At 37.2% G+C, this 25748-nt stretch overlaps 1 protein-coding gene across 1 annotated transcript; it reads left to right on the top strand.

The window, feature by feature from the left end:
* Positions 1-1458: 1458 nt before the first annotated feature.
* On the top strand, positions 1459-22940 carry rph3aa (rabphilin 3A homolog (mouse), a). Its single transcript, XM_059358376.1, has 15 exons — positions 1459-1574; positions 1717-1846; positions 6446-6529; positions 7342-7510; positions 9006-9167; positions 9272-9466; positions 11021-11100; positions 12833-12907; positions 14507-14616; positions 14704-14830; positions 14941-14994; positions 17655-17806; positions 19249-19330; positions 19424-19520; positions 21706-22940. The coding sequence occupies exons 1-15, from the start codon at positions 1459-1461 to the stop codon at positions 21837-21839; spliced, it is 1767 nt and encodes a 588-aa protein (XP_059214359.1). The 3' UTR covers positions 21840-22940.
* The last annotated feature ends 2808 nt before the right edge of the window (positions 22941-25748 follow it).

The raw sequence follows: 25748 nt of genomic DNA, 5'->3' as shown, positions 1-25748 counted from the left end.
TTCACCTCACACTCTAACAGATTTTTGGGCAAAAAAACTCTTGTAGTGTGTCTTCAGCTTTAGAGAAGTAGTTTTGCAGCATTATCATAAGGAAACTGAAGCTTTTTAACAGAACTTAATGGCTTTGTTTTCAGCGAGTGGCCATTGAATGGGCTGATAACACCCATTCAAGCTCTGTGGCTGGCTTGCACTACTCTGTCACTGGTCAACCTAGAACGAGTAACAGTGGTGGGCGGGGTGGAGGCTAAATCCAGAATTTCTCCGTTTTGGAGGAAGAATAGATGTGCTTCCAGCCCCTTCTTAAAGCTTTTGTTTGACTTTATATGAGAGAAAACCATTTTAACTAAAGCCCCGTTTACACGAGGACGCTCGCGGGTAAAAACGACAAAATATTTTATGGGAAGTGCCTTTCGTTTAGACGGTGACGACGTTTTGGGGGCTTAAAAACGCAAAAATCTGAAACCACCTTCCAATGTGGAAAAGTTGAATCGGCTCCGCCGTAGCGTGTCGTCTACACTGACAAGACACAAAACTCTGATCTGATCTGCTCACGTCACGTATGTGTTTACGTCACATACATGCTCCAGTACAGGAAATAAACAAACATGTGGATTATTTCCATGGTGGGACCTTCAAGCTGCTCTGGCAGCTCTAATAAACTTACAGGAGTCTTTCCACCAAATGTACAGGATATGTACAGATAGTATTAGTGAACAGAGAAGGATCTGGAATTACCTCCATCACATTCTGGATGCAGCGATTGGTGGGAGGAGCCAGACGGCTGTGAACGAGACCTGGGAGATCTAGTGATGGTGGAGAACTTTGTGGAAGGAGTAGCTGATGAAAATGTGTGGCGTGAAAACTTCTGCATGCCCAAAGATGCTCTTATGTCTTTAAGTGATGCCGCCTGGCTGCATACAATCCAATTTCACACACTTTTGCGTCACCGTATGCAGCAGGTTTCCTCCTGAAAACGCTCGTCTAAACGAGGAATAAAAAGTAAAGACGTGACGCCACTTTTGTGTCTTCTGTTCAGACCGTCCTCGTGTAAAAGTAGCCTAAAGTACTAACAAATAATCTCAAAATGTTCTTGAAACTTTTCCTTGTTCACAGCGTGCCTCCGCCCTTCAGGCCGGGAGTTTGAGCCACATGAATAAAAAGCTCGGCATATGCTTCCCGATGATCACTTGGTTTCCTGTATGAAGTCATCCTGTAACCTACTTTAGTTGAGCTATTGTGTGTGACAGTGTTTGCAGTGGCTCATTGTTGCTCTGAGTCCAAAATGTTTCCAGCTGTGCTCCTGTCCTCAGACTTTAGCGTCTCGCTCTACTCGCCGATGCACTTTTTTGGAGTTCCCTGCCTTTTTTTGCCCGAGCTGCGGTTCTACTTTGCATGCCACTTATACACTCTGTGTGTCTATTTCTGTGTGTCTTTTTGGGTTCAGGATCGGCTCGGAGGATGAACGTGTCTGGCGGCCCCCCGGGGGACGAGCTCACGGATGAGGAGAAGGAGATCATCAACAGCGTGCTGGCTCGTGCGGCCATGATGGAGGCCATGGAGCATGAGAGGATTGAGTGAGATGGAAACTATTGTCTCTGCTGTACAAAATCACATCAGTCGACCGTGCACCGATGCTCGCTGAGCTGAATGATCTTTGGAGTAAAACCTGCGCCAAGTTTGTGTTTTCTGCTTACATTTATTTACATGTGTTCGCAGGCGTCTGTCCAGTCGGCTGGATAACATCAAGAAGACGGCGTGCGGTGACGGACAGTCTCACTGTCTGCTGTGTGGAGCTTCTTTTGGGCCGCAGGGGGTCACAGCTGTCCTCTGTGTGCACTGTAATAAAGTAGGTGGATATCTGTGTTCTTCCTGCTCATCACCACGGTTATTTTGGGCTTTTTTGTCTCTAATTTTTCAGTCGTTTGGGTTGCGTTAATGCAAATATGCACCAATATTTTTAGATCCTACACTGCAAGAAAGCCAACTTGTATTTTTTGGCCTAAAACAGTGATTTAAGTTGGTAAAACTTGGAAATATAAATTATTGACATTTAGGGCAATAATGTAAGTTAGCACAACAAAGGAAGCCAGTTGTCTGCTCAAAAACAAGTTGGTGAGTTGTTGTTACTTATATCTTTAAGTTGGGGTTCACAACAAGGGACAATAGTTCTGATAACTCTTATTTCTTTGTTGGGAAATGCAGGAAAGCGGTGAAACTGGTCATTAGCGAAATCTAGTGGCTACCTGATGCTAGCGGCTAATTGATGCTAGCGGCTAACTGATGCTAGCGGCTATCTGATGCTAGCGGAGCTGCTTGTTACAGCTACAAGAGTAGCCATTAGCGTATCAATGCTAACTCAAAATTGTGGTCGCAACATTAGCTGACAAGTTATTACAATGTAAATTATAAGCTAGTACAACTTACAGTTGAGTTGACAAAAAATCTGAATTCAGAGTTGAGCAAACTCAAAAACAAAACTTAAAATATTTAGTTTAATTGTCCAACTTAAAATTTTATTGAAGTTTGTTGCCTTGAAATTTTGAGTTCACCCAACTTTTCTTTTTTTGCAGTGTATAAACCAGGGGTGTCAAACTCTGGCCCGCGAGGCAATACCAAATTATTATGTAATTATTGTACTATAAAAGCTGACCCGCCGGTATTATACGCCGCATTTACAGCTAATACTACAAATCCCACAATGCCCTGCTGTTGTTTTGGCGCGTCAATCAGGACAGGACCCAGAAACGCTCCTCTGTGACAGTCGTCATAGCAACCTCAAGCTAGAGCTGTCTCCCAGCTACCCCTTCCCAAAAATGGAGGAAAGAAAGGCAGAATTTATTAACCTGTTGAAAAAGTTTATTTTGATATTTAAATCAGAAGGATGCAAATAGAAAAGAGGCATACGATTTTTATTTATTTTTTATTTAATAAATTAATGACATTGATGTGTTTTTTATTTGAAATTTGATTTTGCATGTCTGCACTATTTAGTTATATATTGTATGTTTATAAGCGCTGCTGGTTCCATATTTAATGTTAATGTAAAACATGTTTGGTATATATTAAAAGGTTTATTTGTTCAATGTTGGCCCGCGATTTTATTCAAGTTTTAAATTTTGGCCCATTGTGTATTTGAGTTTGACACCCCTGCTATAAACACATAAAACCATTATTTTTTTAGCAATAAAATCATGCATTCTATTATATCAAGTTTTAAATCTAGAGCCATGGCTTTAAAATTGTAGTTTTTACTATTTTCCACCAGACTGAGCCATTTCTCATCTTTTTCATATGGGGGAAATTAATGCAATTTTTCTGGTTTCCACTGGGTTCATTGCTGCTGTATTATGGAGCACTGCAGTGTTTATAAAATGTTTCAATGTTTTTGTGAATCATTAACATATCACAGAATGTGGAAGAAAACTTCCCCTCTAGCATTAAGTATACAGAAATCAAATTTTTTCTTTTTTTCCTCCATAACAGTGGCAATACGTAAACACGCTTGTATTTAAAGGGGTTAAAATGTTTAACTTGTTAAAAAATGGAAAATAATATTACCCAAAGGTGGAAGTTAAAAAAAACAAATAAATAAATAAAAGTTGCACCTAGCATTGAGTGTAATAGTAAAAAATGATACTTTTTGTTTGTGTTTTTCTTCTTTTTTTAATTAAATAATAAACAAAAAACAATTGCATTACACAAACAAACTGTAATTTATAGGGTTAAATAAAATAAAAAAGTGTTTATTTCTAAATTATGATCAGCACCAAAATTTGTTAAAAATTAACTCAGTGAAAGTAGAAAATAATAATAATAATAATAAATAAATAAATAAATAATATTATAATAAGTAAATAAATAATAATAATGTATTGCATTTTTATAGCAGTTTTTCAGAGGGGACATTTTTGTCCTCAAGTCTGAAGATAACAAGTAGATTTTTAGTTTTTGACACTGTACAAAAATGTAAACATGTTAAAATCAGTGTTGTTACTAATCATTGACATATCTGAGACTGTTAAAAAATACAAGTTCCCCCTAGCATTCACTATACAGAATTTAATGACATTTTTGTGTTTTTTTCCCCAACAGACTGGCATTTTTAAAGGGTTCAAATTCTAAAAAATGTATGAATATTTGGCGGTTCTAGTGATTGGTGAACTTTTCTCTCAGGACATCAGAGCAATGTTTTTAAAGCGAGGATAAAACAAGAGGATAACAAACATTAACCTTGCAGGACGTCCCCAGAGGACGGGAGGGCGTCTCAGCATTTGTTTACTATATTTTCTATAGCGTTGTGGAGGTCCTGAGAGGCTTCCTATGGCGATGAGCATCCAGTGGGCCGTGTGCTAACCCGTTCTGACATACACTGTGTTTTCCTGGTCTCATGCACCACATTCTGCTTCTTGTTGCTTTCAGTAGCTAAGTCGAGGTTGATGCTCTCTGAACTGTAAAAATGTATGTGCACCTGCATTCAAGAACCCAATCTGTGTATGTTGAGAATTATCTTGTCATAACCACGCAAAGTTTTTCATGTCTCCAGCTCCGCAAATATGAAGATTTGCTGCTTTTTACTTTTAATTGGTGTTATATTTAGGGCCATGTGGCAATCGCACCGAGCACTGGTCCCATCCAGCAATATCTGTAGGGACCAGTGCTGCACTACTGTTATACTGTGGATTTCTTCTTCTTCCTCTTCCGGACGCAATTTCGTCCCGCTACTAGTCCTACAACTTGAAGAGTTGCAGGACAAATTATATATCAAAATGTGCGGTTTGATCGGGATCGGTGTGCTATTACTTTTCTCTACAAAATACAAATTTTTCGCGAGGCAAGTCGCGAAAAACTGCCCAAAATTTTGCATTGAAATGAATGGGACGGGCGACAAAAAATGAGCAAAAAAGAACAATAATTGGATTTTTAAACGTCTACTTCTCCGGCATAATTTCACCTAGAGACTCCATTTAAACTTTAAACAGTAGACACAAGTCTTGTGTATCGGTGTATTAATCCACGTTTCGATAGGTCATATAGTTTTTTATCAATCCCTGTTCAATGACCATGATCATTTTTGGAGAAATTCTGAGATTATAATGGGTGTGTATTGCACGGAATGTTCGTGTCACAGTGTGTGACATCATCGCCAGAGTGTAGAGGGAGAGAAAAAACTGTCAAAAAATAAATTTGAAAACTGCGCTCCAGGCCGCAAATTCCACTCTACAGAAATAATTTATACATAGAAACGTAGGAAAATTTGTCTTCTCCCTCACAATCCTCTGGTAAAGCTGTCAGAGTTATAGTTTGGGTGTAGGACGCACAGATGCGCCACCAACACCACCAACAGCCTCATTGGCTCCCATATTAAAAACGCAGGAAGATTTCTGAAAAAGGAAGATGGAACAGTTTTTTCAGATCGCTCTAACAAAGCTATTTTTTCATTTTTCTGAAAAAAAAAAACCCCCATATGTAGACGTTCAGGAAGAAATCAGGACGCTCAAAGTGAAGTCGGATCAATGATAGGTATTATGGTTTTGCCAAAAATACTTTCTGTTCGAGGCCAGAAATTCCAGTCCACCTCTGGCTGCTGTCACTCTTTCGGAGCATTAACAGGTGTCAGTTATTTCTGTTGATTGCTTTGATCTTTGATGTGATTACAGTTACAGATACACACACACACATGCGAGGAAGCACGCACACTCCTCACACATGCATACACATGCTCCAAACACACAACCGCGCACACACACACACACACACACACACAGGTAACTTTATGTGATTTTAATTACACACACACACACACACACACACACACACACACACACACACACATTTTGAGGTTAAAGGGCATAGTTTGAAATCTCTGAAGAGTCTCATCACACACCGGCAGTAGCCCCGTGGCCCTTTCAGAATTTCCCCAGAGGAAATTTTCTAGGTAACATTATTGTGTGTTTATAAGCTTATATAAGTGTTAATAATGGCATTACAAACACCCACGACCCACCCATTATGTCTTTGCCATGCCTTTATTAATCTTATTTTGTTTGCTTATTGGTATTAAAATATACTTTATTGCTCATCTATTATAACATAACTATGCTTTTTGCAACTACCGGATCTAAAGCGAGAACAATGCCTTATTACTTGTTAGTTAATGGTTATTAAGGACTTTATTATAAAGCGTTACCGACAACTATATAGAAATAGATTATGAATATCTTCTTGGTTATTGTCTCATTTGTTTTTATTTAGGTCGTATAGGGGCATCAGTATTAATTTAAGATCATTTTATAACCAGTTAAAAACCCCTTGTAGTTGTTTAACTCAGGTTTTGAATGCAGGTTGGAGTATTTTCACAGTGTGGTATTACTTTAACCGAAGTAAATGATGTGAAATCTTCCTCCAGCCCTGCTCTTATGTACTGTATGTCTTTCCCTCTCTGCAGAACATGTGCAGCAAATGTGGGATTTGGAGCAACAGCAGGACGAGTCCGATGTGGCTGTGCAGAATCTGCAACGAGCAGCAAGAGGTGAGGCGATGAGGGACGATGAAGCTCAGAGTGGGTTTGATAAAAATCACGGGGCCAAATTATGCCATTATGTCGTTCTCCCGTCAGCGGAACAGAAGCTTTTCTCACGATATGAACCATTTTCTGGCTTTTAGCACAGAATTGCATTTCACTGTCCAGTGACCTGGAAAATTACCTTCCATTGATACCCCCCCGCCCTCTCAATATCCAAAGTGATTTATTTCAACAGTTTTTTAATTCTTAAAAGTACAGATAGTATTTTTGATCAATATGAAACATGAGGAATAAGGTCTGCTTTCTGTTTTTCTCACTGATGCAGTTACACAATGCTGTTTTGATGATGGTGCTGCAGTTTGTTGAGGCCTGGAGGAGTCCAACCTCTTTAAATAAATGCTCTCTCCTGTCACTCATACGCAGAATAACTATTCTGTAACGCTGCAAAAATACAAAGTGGTACCAAAAGAATGTGATTTGCTTTGTGACACTGTTAGCGACAAGAATAATTCTGCTGAAGTGGAAACAAAAAAATCCTCCAGTTTATCAAACTTTAATGAATGATATAATGAAACATTTGCAGTTAGAAAAAATAAAATTCACCCTGAGAGGTAAGATAGATACCTTTTACACAATATGGCAGCCATTTATGGATTATTATACTAAATATAACCCCATGAAAAATTAACAAATGTAAATTTTGGAAAACTTGATATCCTCCGAGTTGTATTATTAATATTTGAATCTTTATTATTTGTAAACCTTATTTTTTGTTTTGATATTTTGATATTTGATTGATTTTCTGTGTGTTTCTGCAGGTACAGAAGCGTTCAGGCGCCTGGTTCTTCAAGGGGAGAGTGGAGCGGGCTAGCAGTCTGCCGGCCCCCCTCCCTCTGTCCAGACCTCGACAGTCCAGCACCGAGGACAGTTCTGGTCCCGGAGGATACAACGGATCACCGGAGCCCACCATACAGCAACAAGGAAATGGTACTTATTTTCAAAATTGGGTCTGGATTTTATAACAAGATAATGAAAGTAGACACAGTCAAGAAGTAGTTCTAATAGTGTTGGTACTAAATAGATCTGCAGAGACGAAACACACTCCAAATGTCCACAAAAGTCCAATTTATTACAGAAAGCTAAGTGTGAAAGTGCCACAATCTGTTTGCTCCTGATATAAACACTGGTGTCACCTTTAACACCCCCCCCCTTTTTTTTTTTCCTAGACCTGAGTTCATTTGAGCCTTTACACCAGCAAAAACCAAACGGATTATCAGAAAAAAATGCACCAGAGTTTGTTTTAACCGAGCAAACATCGCTGGTGTGAACGCTTTCACAACTCATTTGGTTAGTCTCAGGCCCCGTTTACACGAGGACGCTTGCGGGTAAAAACGACAAAATATTTTATCGGAAGTGCCTTTCGTTTAGACGGTGACGATGAAAATCTGAAACCACCCTCCAAAGTGTAAAAGTGTAATCCTCTCCTCCGTAGCGTGTCGTCTACACTGACAAGTCACAAAACTCTGATCTGATCTGCTCACGTCACGTATGTGTTTACGTCACATACATGCTCCAGGACAGGAAATAAACAAACGTGGGATTATTTCCATGGTGGGACCTTCAAGCTGCTCTGGCAGCTCTAATAAACTTACAGGAGTCTTTCCACCAAATGTCCAGGATATGTACAGATAGTATTAGTGAACAGAGAAGGATCTGGAATTACCTCCATCACATTCTGGATGCAGCGATTGGTGGGAGGAGCCAGACGGCTTTGGAGGAGACCTGGGAGATCTAGTGATGGTGGAGAACTTTGTGGAAGGAGTAGCTGATGAAAATGTGTGGTGTGAAAACTTCTGCATGCCCAAAGATGCTCTTATGGCTTTAAGTGATGCCGCCTGGCTGCATACAATCCAATTCACACACTTTAGATCACCGTATGCAGCAGATTTCCTCCTGAAAAAGTGAAGACGTTACGACACTTTTGCGTGTTCTGTTCAGACCGTCATCATGTAAACGGAGCCTGAATCGGAGTGAAATATATGCTTTTGGTTTGTTTTGACTTTAGACTGGTTTGGTTTCACAGCAAAACCAACAACAAAGATTTGCAGACGGGTGTACAAAGGTGGAGGCTGGAAATATACTGGCAGTATCATTTCTTATTGGTTGGAAAGTTGTCTGTGGAAAATGTAAACACTGAAAAAAACAATGCAAAAGGGAGCCACAAGCACCATGAAAATATTGCTGTCGAAGTTTCTTTTTACCTCGACTCTGCACTGATCTATCGTGTGCATGAATTATTTCTCCTCCAGTTAATCTCAAATTATTAGAGTGAGTCGTTTACCAGCGTATTTAAAGAAGGGTGCCCAGATCTTTAAAAAAGTCAAATATTTGAATGCTTCTTGCTCCATTTGTCTGTCTGATGCTGCATGGAGCACCAACAATCTGTTCTGGTGGCAGTGATATTGTGATGTGGCCTCCTTAGAGTCGCCCCGTGGATCAGACCAATGGGAGCAGACAGCAGGAACAACAGCTGACAGCTATAATGAGAGTCAGTCCTGTCCAGCAGCTGTAATGAAGAGCGAGCGACATGTGTTAGCCTCCAAACCTCCTCGAGCAAACGCACAGCAGGCCGCCCCCTCCCCGGGTAAAGACGCCGCCGCTCCTTCTAAGAATAAACAAGACGTTCAAAAGATTTAACGTCAATAACTAAACAGACTTTATTAATTTGCTGTTTTTTAATGTCACCAGCTCCTCCTGCAGATGTGGAGAAGACGGCGTCCCCTCCAGCTGTGGAGGAGAAGAGGCAACCTGTTGTCTGCAGCTCCTTCTCATCAAATGTTCCTGCAACCAGAAATACTCCACCTGTCAACAGCCCCGCCCCCCCGCGACCCCCGCCCGACCGGACGGAGGAGGAGGACAACGACTATGACTCGGATGACGCCAGTAAGACAGATTTTCTTTACCTGTCCCAGTTGTTTACATTTTTAACCCGTTTCTCTCAGTGTGGAGGACTAAATTATGCCTGCAGCGGTGAGAGAAAAAGTCCCAGCGGAGCGATGAAAAGTCACAAATCAATGTTTATCTGCTTCAGAGGGAAATTGGTTTCTGCAACATTTCAGATTCAATTTTTCTCTTTAGATGGAGAGGCGGGGCTCAGAGGGCTGGAGGATTCTGGAGCTGATAAAGTCCTTTAAAAACTCACAATAGATGATATATTCTTTAGATGAAAACAAATCAAATACAACCCAGGCGTACAAGCGTTGGCGCCCTTCACACTGGCAGGAGATCAACACGCCCTCATATTTACCCGTAAATGAAACTTTAAACACGCTGTTAACATTGTGAAATGGTTGCAGCTTGGTTAGGTTTAGGAAACAAAAGTATTCGCTTAAGGTTAGAAGGGAAAAAAACAAGGTTAGTCGTAGGAAAAGATAGTTAATAAAGTTAAATAAATGAACCTAACAACCAGAAGTGAGGTAGCTATTTAGGAGCATACAAAATCCTAAATCCAAAAAAGTTTATACGATAATTTGCTACTTCTTTTTGACATATATTTTCCCAACTTTTTTGGAATCAGGGTTTTTTATCCTTAATACTTTGACATCACAAGAAAAAATATTGATTGAACTTTCCTGAACATTTCGAAAAAGGTAATTTATGTGGTGTTCCGCAAAACAAAACACAAACAGCCAAGAGTACTGGATGACAAAAAAAAAGAAAAGTTTGCATGAACTCAAAATTTCAAGGCAACAAACTTCGATAAAATTTTAAGTTGGACAATTAAACTAAATATTTTAAGTTTTGTTTTTGAGTTTGCTCAACTCTGAATTCAGATTTTTGTCAACTCAACTGTAAGTTGTACTAACTTATCATTTTACATTGTAATAACTTTTAATCCTTACTTCTGCTAAATTCTGCAATGTGCTGAATTGGCACGATTGTAACGCTGCTATGAAATGTCAGCTAATGTTGCGACCACAATTTTGAGTTAGCATTGATACACTAATGGCTACTCTTGTAGCTGTAACAAGCAGCGCCGCTAGCATCAGTTAGCCGCTAGCATCAGTTAGCCGCTAGCATCAGTTAGCCGCTAGCTTTCGCTAATGACCGAATTTCACAACAAAGAAATAAGAGTTATCAGAACTATTGTCCCTTGTTGTGAACCCCAACTTAAAGATATAAGTAACAACAACTCACCAACTTGTTTTTGAGCAGACAACTGGCTTCCTTTGTTGTGCTAACTTACATTATTGCCCTAAATGTCAATAATTTATATTTCCAAGTTTTACCAACTTAAATCACTGTTTTAGGCCAAAAAACACAAGTTGGCTTTTTTGCAGTGTGGAGACACACATTTCCCATTTTCTATTTTTTGCTAGTGTTATTGATTTGTCTGTTCAGATGTTGGTAATAATGTCGGCTGTTGCTAATTGTTCCCCCGGGTCGCTGTGTTTCTGCTCACATGTCTGACGTGTTCCTGTGTTTTTGTTCCTGCAGCCACTCTGGGATCTCTGGAGTTCAGTCTGCTGTACGAGCAGGAGAACCACGCGCTGCACTGCTACATCGTTAAAGCTAAGGTACACACATGAACACACACCAGACGAGTTGAGACAAGACTAGAAAGGACCAGACAAGATGGGACAAGTGGGATGTAATGGGAAGGTGACGAGACAAGGATGAGACGAATATGAGACAAAAAAACAATATGAGACAATAAAAAGACAACAAAAAACAAGAAAAGAGACGACAAATTAAGACGAGACTAAACAAGACAAGGAAAGAAAAGACAAAATAATAATAGCTGATACGAGACAGGACAAGACAATAAAAGACAAAGCAGGAGAAGACAAAGGAGAAAACAAGATGAAATACAAACAAACAAACCAACAAACTAAAGAGAGATGACAAGAAAAGACATGACATGACAAAATAAAAGACAAGTGAAGTCCAAACAAGACCGAGAAATGACAAGATGAGACAAGACAATAAGAGTCAAAACAAGACAAGACGAGAAAAGAAAAGAAAAGACACAATAAGACATGAGACAAAAAAAAAGAAAACACAAGACGAGACAAGATGAGACAAGACAATAAGAGTCAAGACAAGATGAGAAAAGAAAAGACACAATAAGACATGAGACAAAACAAATAAAGATGAGACAAGGCAATAAAAGACAAAGAAAAAAAAAGACAAAGACAAAGAAAAAAAACCAACATGAGACAAAACAAGATGACAAGAAAAGACAAACTAAGACATGATGAGACAAAACAAAAAGATGATAGAAAGAAATGACAAGATAAGACGAGACAAAAGACAAAATGAGATGATAAGATGAAATGTAAAGACAAGATGAGACAAGAATGAATGAAAAAACACAATAAAATAAAAAACAAAACAAAACAACATAAGAGATAATAAGACAAAAACAAGATGAAAATAAAAGACAAGATGAGACAAGGAGGGATGAAAAACAAGATGGAGATGAGATGATAACAAACAAACCTACAAACTAAAACAAGATGGCAAGAAAAGACATGACAAGACAAAACAGACAAAAAAAGGCAAGTTGAGTCTAAACAAATAAAGATGAGATAAGAAAAGACAAGATCAAGTAAAAGTTAACACAAATAAGATGAGACGATAAAATACAAACCAACTGAAACAAGATGACAAGGAATGACAAAATAAGACAAAAATAAAAGACATAAAGGTAATGCTTTATATGAAGGTCCTTGTAATAACCATTAATTAACAAGTAATAAGGCATTGTTCTCGCTTTAGATCCCTTTAGCTGCAAAAAGCATAGTTAACTGTTAACAAGTGCATAGTTAACTTATAATAGATGAGCAATAAAGTATATTTTAATATCAATAAGGAAACAAAAGATTAATAAAGGCATGGCAAAGACATACTGGGTGGGTTATGGGTGTTTGTAATGCTATTATGAAGAATTATAAGATACTCATGAGGCTTTTATTAATGTTCTTATTATACATCTCTTATAGCCTGCTATTAGCTGTATTATAATGCCATTATTAACACTTATATAGGCTTATAAACACACAGTAATGGTAATAAGCATCTTGTCAGGACTAACAAGGGCCTTATTACTTGTTAATTAATGGTTATTACAAGGACCTTAATATAAAGCGTTACCGACATAAATAAAAGGCAAGATGAGACCAAATACAAGGCAAGAAGAGATGAGAAAAGGCAAGTCAAGACTAGACAATTCTGATCCAAGTGTAAATTAGATTCATGGAAACTTTTGCAGTAACAATAAAACTGTTTTATTACTGTTTGTCTCAGGGTCTGAAGCCGATGGACTCTAATGGACTGGCCGACCCGTACGTGAAGCTGCACCTCCTCCCTGGAGCCAGTAAGGTACAAACACCTCCATAACTCTGAGGTTTTAACCTGTTAGTGTTCTGATTTCCCGCCTACGTACCGAGTCTATATTTGTGATTTTTTGATGCATGCTATCTGATGAAATTAGGCTCTCTGTGTTCCCACAAGTCTCCTCTTTACATACATATCTACTTTATGCTGATAACATGCAGTTTAAAGAAAAAAACACATAGTTTTTCTCATGTACAAAAAGTCCTTTGTCCCAGAAGCTGTCAATGCTATAAATAAGACCAGAATGCGGTAGCTATTTACCCTGTTTACTCCTGTTGTTTCCTTTGCTGAGGGTTTTATTCTCTGAATAAGGCAGGTCTTAGACCTACAGTTGTAAACTTGATTTGTACTGTGGTGTGCTTTTATGAAATTTTGTACTTGAATGGATGATGTGTGAAGTACAGTTATTGCTGTAGGCTATTTTATATTTTTCTATCCTTGAAATGTTTTTCTTTATTGTTTTACTATTTATTCTGTTTGTTTTGAGACATGTCTATGGTGAAACCAAAGAGGAATTTCCACTCAGTGGATAATAAAGTTTTCGTTTTCGTATTCGTATTCGTATGTAGCACTAAATTGCCATTTCCGCCTGCTGTATACGAATATTTGTGCATACTGAGCTCCCTAAACAGGCTGAATGACATAAACTGGGTATCAGTGGAAAGCTGAGACTCTTGTGGATTCAATGAATCCAGTTTTCTTCATGTGGGATGATGTTAGTCATCAGTAGTAGCAACTTCATTGCAGTGAGGACATTTCTAAAGTCTTGACCTCACTGTATAAAATGAGCTGCTGTGACCTCTAGGATAATCAGCCTCATGAAACTTTACAACCACAAACTAGAGACCTAGAACATTTAAAGGATGTTTCCTTTCCTTTCCTTTCCTTTCGTTCCTTTCCTTTCCTTTCCTTTCCTTCCGTTCCTTTCGTTTCCTTTCCTTTCCTTTCATTCCTTTCCTTCCTTTCCTTTCCTTTCCTTTCCTTTCCTTTCCTTTCCTTTCCTTTCCTTTCCTTTCATTCCTTTCCTTTCCTTTCCTTTCCTTTCCTTTCGTTCCTTTCCTTTCCGTTCGTTCCTTTCCTTTCCTTTCCTAGGTATATTGACAATAAGAGGGTTTCTCAGCAGTTTGTAGAACAATCGCTGAAAATACAGACATTTTTATCCATTCTCGATATGAATAAAATTGCATTATTGAGCACCAAATGTGTGTAGCAAATGGTATCAACCCAAAAATTGCTGCGACAACTTATGGGACCCAGTTAAACCTGGACTGGACTTTAGAAAGCATACACTAATGTTATGGCCCTTTATTCACCATAATAGGTTTCAATAAATAATTAATTAATTCATGAAGTCATTTTAATTAGATATTTTTGACACACAGTGCTGAGCTTGATCTCAAATGAATCTTCAAGTTCACAATCTACAGCTTTCAGATGATGTTCACCACTTCTATGTGTTGTTTATTGTTGACCTGCTATCTCCCCCTAAACATCCACCGCCCATATACTAAAAAGGTCTTTGAACAATATTAACATCTGTTAATTTTTACACCTTTAATAATCAGTTTTTTATTTATTTCTCAGTCTAACAAACTTCGCACAAAGACACTTAAAACCACTCTGAATCCTGTGTGGAACGAGACTCTGGTCTACCACGGCATCACCGATGATGAAATGACACGTAAAACTCTCCGGTAAGAACGACTTTAAGCTTCCTCGCACTGTTTATTTTATTAATAACATAAAAGAGCTTCATGCTGTCTTCTGTCTTCTGTCCTCAGGCTGTCGGTGAGTGACGAGGACAAGTTCGGACACAACGAATTCATCGGAGAGACGCGAATCGCTCTGAAGAAAGTCAAGTTTAACCAGAAGAAGAACTTCAATGTTTGTTTGGAGCGAGCAGTCCCGGTGAGAACGACACTGATAACTATTAACTATTATTTAAGAATAAGATGTTAATCCCATTTTGGTTGAGCGTTCATCAAATTCTAGAGAAAGTGTTATTATTCTCCGTACAGGTGAAGAAAGCTGTGGGAGGTCCGGCCCGTGGCATGGCTCTCTACGAGGATGATGTAAGACTTTATTCTGACATTATTCTGCTGTATTTAAAGACGGACAGCTGACGTTGTGTATTTAACAGTATTAAAGTGTCAAAGGGAGAAAGTCGTTTAAACTAATAATGCATTAAGTACAATTATGGGAAGATCTTTAGATAAAAAAAAGATTTTTCAACAGGATGTGAACAGTGGTGGAAGAAATATTCAGATCCCTTAGTTCAGCTATTCTCAACCTTGGGGTCGGGACCCCAATTGGGGTCGCGAGATGATTTCTGGGGGTCGCCAAATCATTTTGGAAGTCAGCTCTGTCTCCACTGTGTTAAAGTGTTCATGTGTTTAAGTCTTTTTGGTCGTTTAATGTCTTTTTTTGTTCATTTTGTGTATTTTTTTTGGTAATTTTGTGTCTTATCTGGTCATTTTGTGTCTTTTTTTTTTATCATTTTGTGGTCAATTTGTGTCTTTTTGGTCATTTTGTGTAATTTTTTAGTCATTTTGTGTCTTTTTGGGGTCATTTTTGTCATTTGGGGGTCAATTTGAGTCCATTTTTGCTTAATTTTATGAAATTTTTTGGTCATTTTGTGTCTTTTTTGATCATTTTGTGTCTTTTTGGTCATTTTGTTTCCTTTTTTTGGTCATTTTGTGTATTTTTTTTAGTCATTTTGTGTCCTTTTGGGTCATTTTTTGTCATTTGGGGGTCAATTTGAGTCCATTTTTGCTTAATTTTATGAACTGTTTTGGTCATTTTGTGTCTTTTTTGATCATTTTGTGTCATTTTGTGGTCAATTTGATTCTTCCCAAAGTATCAAGTTGTTGCTTTCCAAGGAGTCTCTGGCTTGAAGCTGACTGTTACACACTCAGGAGGTCAGAATGGACCTTTAAACTTATAGCAAAGGACTTAGATGAAAAGTAACAATAAAAGATAAAGTGAGCGGGGGTCGCGGACAACATGCATGTGAAATTGAGGGTCGCGACCCAAAAAGGTTGAGAACTACTGCCTTAGTTCAGTAAAAGTACTAAATCAACTCAAATCAAATCAACTTTATTTATAGAGCCCTTTAAGACAGCGTTAGCTGATACAAAGTGCTGTACATGGCAGGACAGACCAACAATAAAAACAATAAAAACAAAGAACAAGCAAAGACAACTAAAACAAAGCGAGTCTCATGCTGGGTAAAACAAAAAACAGTAAATAGTGTAAAAAGTGGGTTTTAAAATTAATCAAATTTACTGATACCACACTGTGAAATTACTCCACTACAAGTAAAAGTCCTGCATTCAAAACGTACTGAAGTAAAAAGTAGAAAAGTATCAGAAAATGTACTTAAAATATAAAAAGTAAAAGTACTCATTATGCGGAATGTTTTATATATTTTAAATATATTATTAGATTATTATTAATGTATTTATGTAAACAGTGTTTTACTTTCATCGAGGTAGGATTCATTTTAAACACTTAAAATATGGTTTTGGGGTTTAATATAAAAACATGTTTTGAAATCATTTCAAATTTATCATGTTTTTCGTGTTAAATCTCGTCCTGAAAATTAACTAAAGCTGTCAGCTAAATGTAGTGAAGTAAAAAGTACAATATTTGTCTATAAAATGTAGTGGAGTAGAAGTATGTAACCATACAATTTGACCTAATCATAGAAATTAATCATGGAAGAGGAACTTCAGTGACAATGTTCACAATATAAATTTAAATTACACATGATTTACACATTCTAGCCTTAGCCTCCGATAGGAATACATATTTTTATTGTATTGGAAACTAAAGTGCAAAGATATATTGCTGTGTCTAAACAACAATAATTAAAATGATAAATCAAAAAATCACTCCATGGATTGAATATGAGTCAAATTGCATGTTTCCTGCTTAAAAATTAGTTTCCAACTCTATCCATTTGAGACATATGTGAAAATGTTCATAAGTAAAGTATCTCAGTTAATGTGAAGAAGTGGAGAGCCAGATATATCTTCTTCCTTTGGGTCATAATCGCTTCAGAGAAGCATCGATCCAACACTGACCTTATCTAACAGATCCGGTCTTGATCGCTCAAATTTCTGAATCAATATCATTAAAATATTCACTGTTTCCGCTCTCAGCTTACATTCATTTCGGTCATGGTGGGATCTTATTTTTCAGTGACACAGCAATCCCTGGCTTCATGATATCATGCTTAAACATGCTCCAATAAAGTGAAGAAAACAGGTTTTTAATTTGGGAAAAAGTGGAAGGAAAATGTTGAAAATTCGCCAAATGTGGATTAATCCGCTGCTGAAAATAGTCCCCAACAAATGCATTATTTCCTCCTGTTTGTTTAATGAAAAACTACAGTGACTTCAGTGACATTTAAAAAGAAAAAAGATTCAAAAGCAATTTATTCATGAGCCATTAAACAAAGACAGCTACAGACGAATAAGAGAAGTCAGAAAGTATTTAGAGACGTTCTAACAGTCTTGTAATCTACAAAATGTCAATGTAAATGGAGTTAACCCTGTTGCATAATAATAATATCAATGCAGATCATTTGTAATTGAGCATGTACATTATCTTCCATTAGTGGATATTATGATAATCACAGAATAATCCCTGCAGATATGTGCAGAGAGCAAAGAAGCATTAAGATAAGTGGAGTGAAATACTCTTACTTTGCGTGTGTGTGTGTGTGCAGATGAACGAGGGCGAGGACTCAGAGGAGCGAGGTCGTATCCTGGTGTCTCTGACCTACAGCAGTCAGCTGGGTCGTCTGATCGTGGGCGTGGTCCGCTGTGCTCACCTGGCGGCCATGGACTCCAACGGATACTCCGACCCCTTCGTCAAAATGTACATGCTTTATCCAGACTTTCTTTATTGGTTTTTTCTTTTTTTTACAAACAGTCAGGATCTCAGTTCTTACAAAAGACAATGGTTCCAAAACAGGTTAAAGATCCAGTTCTTATGGACATATCAGCCCAGGTGTACCACAGGTTACAAACAAGGAAACAGAAAGCGAAGAGACATAATACTAAGGAAAAATAAATAAATAAAAATAAATAAATAAATAAACACATACATACACATATGCATATGAATATTTAAAAATAAAATAATAAGGAATAAATAAGTGAAAAACAAATAAGTAAATTAAATAAAAATTAAAAATAAAATAAATTAAAAATTAAAAAAAGGGGGGGGGGGGGGTTTCTGCTACAATAGTCAGAGATTCAATGTATGTGGCAAAGGGCTGCCACATCTTATAGAAATTGCCTGAGGACCCTTTTAATGAAAGCCTAATTTTCTCTAGTGTAATGCAAAATGTACATGCTTGATATAACAATGGTCGGAGCAATAAATGGCCTCCTACAAAAATCTATATCTATATTTGGCAAACTGTTTATGTTCATGTTTTCACATTTTATATAAGGTCTCATATCACTTAAATTTACAGTTAATATATATTTTGATTATAATATTATATGTGGACTATGCTTCTATGTCTATTTGCTGTTATTCCTTTTTTAAGTGCTGGAGTACAGGTGTAGTTTATGACTGGTGATATAACAGGTGATGCCGTTTTTAGTGGTTAGACTAAATGTTGTTAGTAAGATGTAGATAAGTCTGCAACACTTTGGGTTGAAACAAAAGCTCAATATTAATGAGTAGTACTAAATAGATGTTTGAATGGGTTTTCCTAAGAAAGTTTGGTAACGCTTTATATTAAGGTCCTTGTAATAACCATTAATTAACAAGTTATAAGGCCCTTATAAGTCCTTACAAGATGCTTATTAACATTTCTGTGTGTTTATAAGCCTATATAAGTGTTAATAATGGCATTATAATACAGCTAATAGCAGGCTATAAGAGATGTATAATAAGAACATTAATAAAAGCCTCATGAGTATCTTATAATTCTTCATAGTAGCATTATAAACACCCATAACCCACCCATTATGTCTTTGCCATGCCTTTATTAATCTTTTGTTTGCTTATTGATATTAAAATATACTTTATTGCTCATCTATTATAAGTTAACTATGCACTTGTTAACAGTTAACTATGCTTTTTGCAGCTAAAGGGATCTAAAGCGAGAACAATGCCTTATTACTTGTTAATTAATGGTTATTACAAGGACCTTAATAACGTTACCGAAAGTTGGATCTAACTCAGTGGAAAAAAAAAATTGTTGGTTCTTGCTGCATTTTAAACTAATAACTAACTGAATGTAACTTGTTTTTACTTATAATATGTTTGATAATAATATAAGTTATTTATCTTTTGTGCTGTAGATGTCTGAAGCCTGATATGGGGAAAAAAGCTAAAAACAAGACACAGATCAAAAAGAAGACGCTCAATCCAGAGTTTAACGAGGTCAGTTATTTCTAAACTGTTGCTTTATTTGTACATCCTGTTCACCCAGAGTGTTACATTTTGTCATAACATTTCATGTTACATTATTTTTAGGAGTTCAGTTATGAAATAAAACACGGCGAGCTCGCCAAGAAAACCCTCGACATCTCAGTCTGGGACTACGACATGGGAAAATCCAACGATTTCATTGGTGAGTTTAGATTTTGTTTTACAATCTTGTTTCTTCATCTATGAGAAGGATCACCATGAAACTATGTACAGACAATCAAAGTGCCCACAAGAGAAATTATAAAGACTTTAATGATATCTTTAGATTTATTCTAGTGTCACCAACAGGACAAGTTTTCTACTGATTGGATTGGACTAAAGTGTTATATTAGTGATCCTCTGACTTTTAAAAGGCCATCATTAACCTCGCACAGACTTTTATAGACTTTTAATAGACGAACATTTATATAACTTAATCTACAAATCCATCCTTTAACTGCTGTCCAATATTTATTCACCTACATGTCAGATAAATAGTGCTGTCAACCCTGAAATGTTATTGGAGGATATTACAAGACTTTTTGCAAAATGTTTAATTTTTATATTGCAAATCGAGGTCAATTGAGTCTTTATTATTATTATTATATTTATTATATTCTCTTTCCCACAGCAACCTTAAATAGACAATAGCACATCATCTGCATCCATCACCACTTTATCTTTTACCTTTAAATTATTTAGGATCTTTTTTAGAGTACTTATTACATATACGTAATGTCTGAATGTCTTTTTTAAAGCACCTTATATATGAGAAGCACACGTAAATTTAGTTGTATACTTTTTTAATACAATGACAATAAAGGAAAGCTTGAAGATTTACTGATTGGTCAGATGCCAAAGTGTCTCTATCTGTGATGTAGAAATCCATGTGATTCTATGAGGAGACCTGTTATAGAAGTAAAAAAAAAAAAAAAAAGTCAGCTCAAGTTACCAAATATGCTTCTTTGCCTGATAAAGGGTTAAGATTTCCTATTCAGCAGATCCAGTTTCAAATGGCTGTGATCAGTCCACGTTACATTCCTGAATCAATATCTTTAAAATATTCACAAAAGCAGGCCTTATCGGTGGCCACAGATTCATAAGAATCCATTAGATCTGTTTTTGTAAACTTCTTTGCAAATTTTTGGGACAAAAATCAGTGCTTGGTTAGCCTGGGTATACCCAGACTGCCTTGCACGCTCAAATTTAATTTCGAACCTGCAGCCAGTCTGGCAACCAGGGCCGTTTCTTAGCCCTGTTTTAGGATCCAATCACAGAACGGGGAGGGACGGCAAGACGATGACGCGTACTACTGGACAGTAGCTGTAGATGGTGTTTTAAATAGTTTAGAGCGAAAGTTGATTTTAATAGAAGAACAACGTTTGACTTTACACTCCTGTTTCACCACCAAAAAGGATGTTTTAGCCTTAATGCTTCCGACAGGATTTGGCCAAATCCTAATCTACCAACTAGCCCCGCTACCGCTCGCTGCTGTAACCACGGTGATCTGGCTACGAGCCGGGGGACAGCGGAGCCCCCAGAGACCCGCAGCAGCTTGTTTATTGCCCATAAAATCAGTGGATGTGTGTGGCAGAATAACATGAGGGGGAATGAGGCGTGAAAATAAATAATCTTGCAGAAAGCGAGAACTGGAGGAGCAAAGCAGCAGCAACACTCTCTCACAGACACACACACAACAAACATTAATTTCTGTAGCTCTACTGCGTCATCTGGTATAACTGATCTGATTGGCTAAGAGCTACCTACACACTGCAAAAAAAGAAAAGTTGGGTGAACTCAAAATTTCAAGGCAACAAACTTCGATAAAATTTTAAGTTGGACAATTAAACAAAATATTTTAAGTTTTGTTTTTGAGTTTGTTCAACTCTGAATTTCTCTGGCACTATTGTAACGCCGCTATGAAATGTCAGCTAATGTTGTGACCACAATTTTGAGTTAGCATTGATACGCTAATGGCTACTCTTGTAGCTGTAACAAGCAGCGCCGCTAGCATAAATTAGCCGCTAGCATCAGTTAGCCACTAGCATCAGTTAGCCGCTCATGTCAGTAATTTATATTTCCAAGTTTTACCAACTTAAATCACTGTTTTAGGCCAAAACATACAAGTTGGCTTTTTTGCAGTGCAGACGCTTTGATAGACATTCTAAGCGCCAAATAAACGGCTCCGGAGGATCGTAAACCACGCCTCCTCTACGGAGAAATGAACGGCTGGTTTCCAGACTAATCTCATTTGTGATTAGTCTGCTGTTAGCCAGGCTAGTGCTTGGTGTGAAACAGTTTTAACTTTTGTTAACATATCATTGCTGACTTTCTCTCTCTGCCTGCAGGAGGATGTCAGCTGGGCATCCAGGCTAAAGGAGAGTGTCTGAAGCACTGGTACGAATGCCTCAAGAACAAAGACAAGAAGATCGAGCGCTGGCACGTTCTGCTTAATGAAAACACGGCTCAGTTCGAGGATTAAACCTACTTCCCTCTCTTCTGTGTATTTATTTATCTCTCCCTCCCTCCTGTAGAATATTGTCTTCCAGTGAGTACGGGTAGACACATATTATCCTCTTGCTTTATTGTAGTTTGTCCCTAAAAGTTGCAGCGTGCAGGCTTCAGTCCAACACTTTTCAGATGACCAACATGGATGTCGACCTCGGGGCTCTTTTTAATAACAAGCGACTCTTTCACTGCTCTCATACATACATAAACTATCATGAGTGAAGCTTGCCTGACATGTGGTAATGATTGAACAGAGATATTATCATATTTTATGTTGAAGATAATACCTTGTTATCATCGTCATTAACACAGTGTGTTGTAATGACCCGACTCGGGGGAATTCCCACGTCTCTGTCTCTGACCTGTTCTGCTCCCGTCATATCTGTAATGTGATATCATCGACACGTTGTTCCAGTGCTGCAACACCAAAACATTTATTTATTTATTTTAGTGTTATTGTGCATCATGCGTATGTTTAATATTAAATGGGACACTTTGCAGACGTTTGGTTGCAAAAATGCGAACAAAGTCTTTTTATTTATTTATGTGAAATGCTGATGTTTCGATCACGTCAGTTAAATCTGGTCCCCTAAAAGTTTTGTTCCTATGCAATGAAACTGCTTTGTTACAGATTCTTAGAAATCCACAAAACCAGCCTGAAAATAAAGATGTGTTTGAAGGCTAATTATGTTAGATGGAAATGTATTTTCTCCTGGATTACTCCGGGTTTGGTCTTGACAAATTCCAAAAACGTTTGTGATCAAAGTCCTCAGATGTCTGTGTGGCTGATGGACGGTTTTAAACAAACACGGAATGTTAAGCCAGGAAACCAATGTTTGGGTGCCATTTGAAACCAAAAATCAATGTTAAGTTACAACCATAATTCCAAAAACTCTTTGGAATTGTACGTTTATAACAAACATTCTTATTTTAACCCAAACAATAACCTTTTACTAAACATAACTAAGTAGTTTTGTTGCTTAAACCTAACCAAACTGCAGCCAAGAAACATTTTACTGGTAATAAAATCATTTTAATGCAATATAGGGTAACGCTTTATATTAAGGTCCTTGTAATAACCATTAATTAATAAGTAATAAGGCCCTTGTAAGTCCTTACTACATGCTTATTAACATTATTGTGTGTTTATAAGCTTATATAAGTGTTAATAATGGCATTACAAACACCCACGACCCACCCATTATGTCTTTGCCATGCCTTTATTAATCTTATTTTGTTTGCTTATTGATATTAAAATATACTTTATTGCTCATCTATTATAAGTTAACTATAAGTTAACTATGCTTTTTGCAACTACCGGATCTAATGCAAGAACAATGCCTTATTACTTGTTAATTAATGGTTATTAAGGACCTTATTATAAAGCGTTACCCAATATTGATACTACATTTGCAAGCAAGACCATCAGAAAGAATATCTGCTATTTCACAGTACAAACTTATAATTTTACATTATTGTAATAACTTTTAATCCTTACTTCTGCTAACTTCTGCAATGTGCTGAATTGGCACGATTGTAACGCCGCTATGAAATATCAGCTAATGTTGTGACCACAATTTTGAGTTAGCATTGATACGCTAATGGCTACTCTTGTCGCTGTAACTAGCCGCTAGCACCAGTTAGCCGCTAGCATCAGTTAGCCGCTAGCATCAGTTAGCCGCTAGCTTTCGCTAAAGACTGAATTTCACCGCTTTCCTGCATTTCACAACAAAGAAATAAGAGTTATCAGAACTATTGTCCCTTGTTGTGAACCCCAACTTAAAGATATAAGTAACAACAACTCACCAACTTGTTTTTGAGCAGACAACTGGCTTCCTTTGTTGTGCTAACTTACATTATTGCCCTAAATGTCAATAATTTATATTTCCAAGTTTTACCAACTTAAATCACTGTTTTAGGCCAAAAAATACAAGTTGGCTTTTTTGCCCCACAAACAGTGTTTGAACTATAGTTTTGTTTCAATTCATAATGGTGCTTACATTTTTAAAAGTGCAACTGTTATCCTGCAGAAAATGCAGTTTCATTGCATGGAAACGTATCTTTTAGGCGGCAGGATTGGTGGACTCTTCATCACCTTCATCACCTTCACCTGTGCATGTGTGAGCTCTTCTGGAGAAACACCCAAATGCTTTTGCATGACAGTTTATTATTAAGAACAGATTTGATTGATGCACACTTTCATAATCCCCATGAAATATTCCTCCAGAGATATATTTGATTGGTGAATCTAAACCAGAGCTGCACAAGTGTTTCCAGCTACATAAATAATGTTTTGCTCTCTGTATTGATGCATGTCATATTGTAGCATACACGTGGCAAATAAATAAAGATATCATGGCACTTCCTTTGCTCCTCTGATTGCTTGATACGTGTTGTGACATGGCAGAAAACTTTGCCTGAATCAGGCGAGGTTTGGACCAATCAGCTCCAACAGACACGCAGCTGAGAAGTTTGTGAACTTTGACTTCACTTGATAAAACTTGTGTTCTGTCCAAGTGGGTTAAAGTTTACAGACTTCTTGTTACACTCCCTGAAACGTCTGGCTTTGAATTTGAAGCCGAGGCTCCTCATCAGGATTGAGATAAATCAAAAGATAGTCCAGACAGGAACCAAAACACACATTATATAAAAAAAGGCCAGTCAAAATAGCTGATCTGTCCTCCAGATTGCAGAACAGGACTGAATGTGTAGCAGTTTAGCTTAAAACTCATGTCTGCACCTCGTTTGAACCCAGAAAAGGCAAGAAATATAATGGAAATCAATACTCTGCTCACTTTACTCTTAGTGTGAAGAAAACAGTTGTTTTATTGGTCCAATTTGTTAAATTTTAAACATTTATTTAGACATAAAAGAGTTTCTAAAATGTTTTGTTCTTATGGGTTAAATTACTAAGTGCAAACATATATACATAGGTAGTTAAAAGTAATAATATTGTATAAATTGGACAAATATAATGATAACAACAAAAATGGCTCATAAGGGTTGACATCTAACCATATTCCATGGTTTTCTTGATAATAGCCAAAATCATTTTCAAGAAAAACATGTAAAATGGCTAAATGTCAGCTGTTTATATATGTGTGTGTCATATGTTTATGTTAAATTTAACATTTTACTTCGATACTTACACTCGAAAGAAAAATGCTCAAATTGACAAAGCTCAACCAGAGATATCATGTTTTTTTTTTTTTTTTTTTAAATTTCCATGCATTCTTTCCTTCTTGTAAATCAACTATTCTCAACCTTGGGGTCGGGACCCCAATTGGGGTCGCGAGATGATTTCTGGGGGTCGCCAAATCATTTTGGAAGTCAGCTCTGTCTCCACTGTGTTGAAGTGTTCATGTGTTAATGTGTTTTAGTCTTTTTGGTCACTTAATGTCCTTTTTTTTGGTAATTTTGTGACTTTTTTTTGTCATTTTGTGTCTTTTTGGTAATTTTGTTTCCTTTTTTTGGTCATTTTGAGTCTTTTTTGGTCATTTTGTGTCTTTTTTGGTCATTTTGAGTCTTTTTTGGTCATTTTGTTTCCTTTTTTTGGTCATTTTGAGTCTTTTTTGGGTGATCTGAACTGTGCGTTTGAGAGATTATGAGAGTTATGTGAGATTGTGTTCAGTGAGCGGGGGTCGCGGACAACATGCATGTTAAATTGGGGGTCGCGACTCAAAAAGGTTGAGAACTACTGTTGTAAATAACTTGGTGCCTACATTACCCAGAAAGCAACTCAACAGCTGACAGTTCAATCTGAGATTTGGGTGTGTGATGCTATAAATTAGTCATGTAGCCTGGAGACTGCAGCAGAGATGAGAAGAGTTTTTTATGTGTCTGTTTTATTACATATACTAAAAATTTTATGTATGATGTTTTA

Source organism: Centropristis striata, chromosome 19 (assembly GCF_030273125.1).
Source record: "Centropristis striata isolate RG_2023a ecotype Rhode Island chromosome 19, C.striata_1.0, whole genome shotgun sequence".
Lineage (NCBI taxonomy): Eukaryota > Metazoa > Chordata > Actinopteri > Perciformes > Serranidae > Centropristis > Centropristis striata.
Note: the sequence above shows the minus strand (reverse complement) of the source record. Positions and strands in the feature narration are given on the sequence as shown.

Coding starts and splice junctions, on each gene's coding strand:
- rph3aa (XM_059358376.1), top strand. CDS start 1,459: ATGAACGTGTCTGGCGGCCCCCCGGGGGACGAGCTCACGGATGAGGAG. Junction 9,168..9,271: donor GCAGGCCGCCCCCTCCCCGG/GTAAAGACGCCG, acceptor TAATGTCACCAG/CTCCTCCTGCAGATGTGGAG. Junction 19,331..19,423: donor TCAATCCAGAGTTTAACGAG/GTCAGTTATTTC, acceptor CATTATTTTTAG/GAGTTCAGTTATGAAATAAA.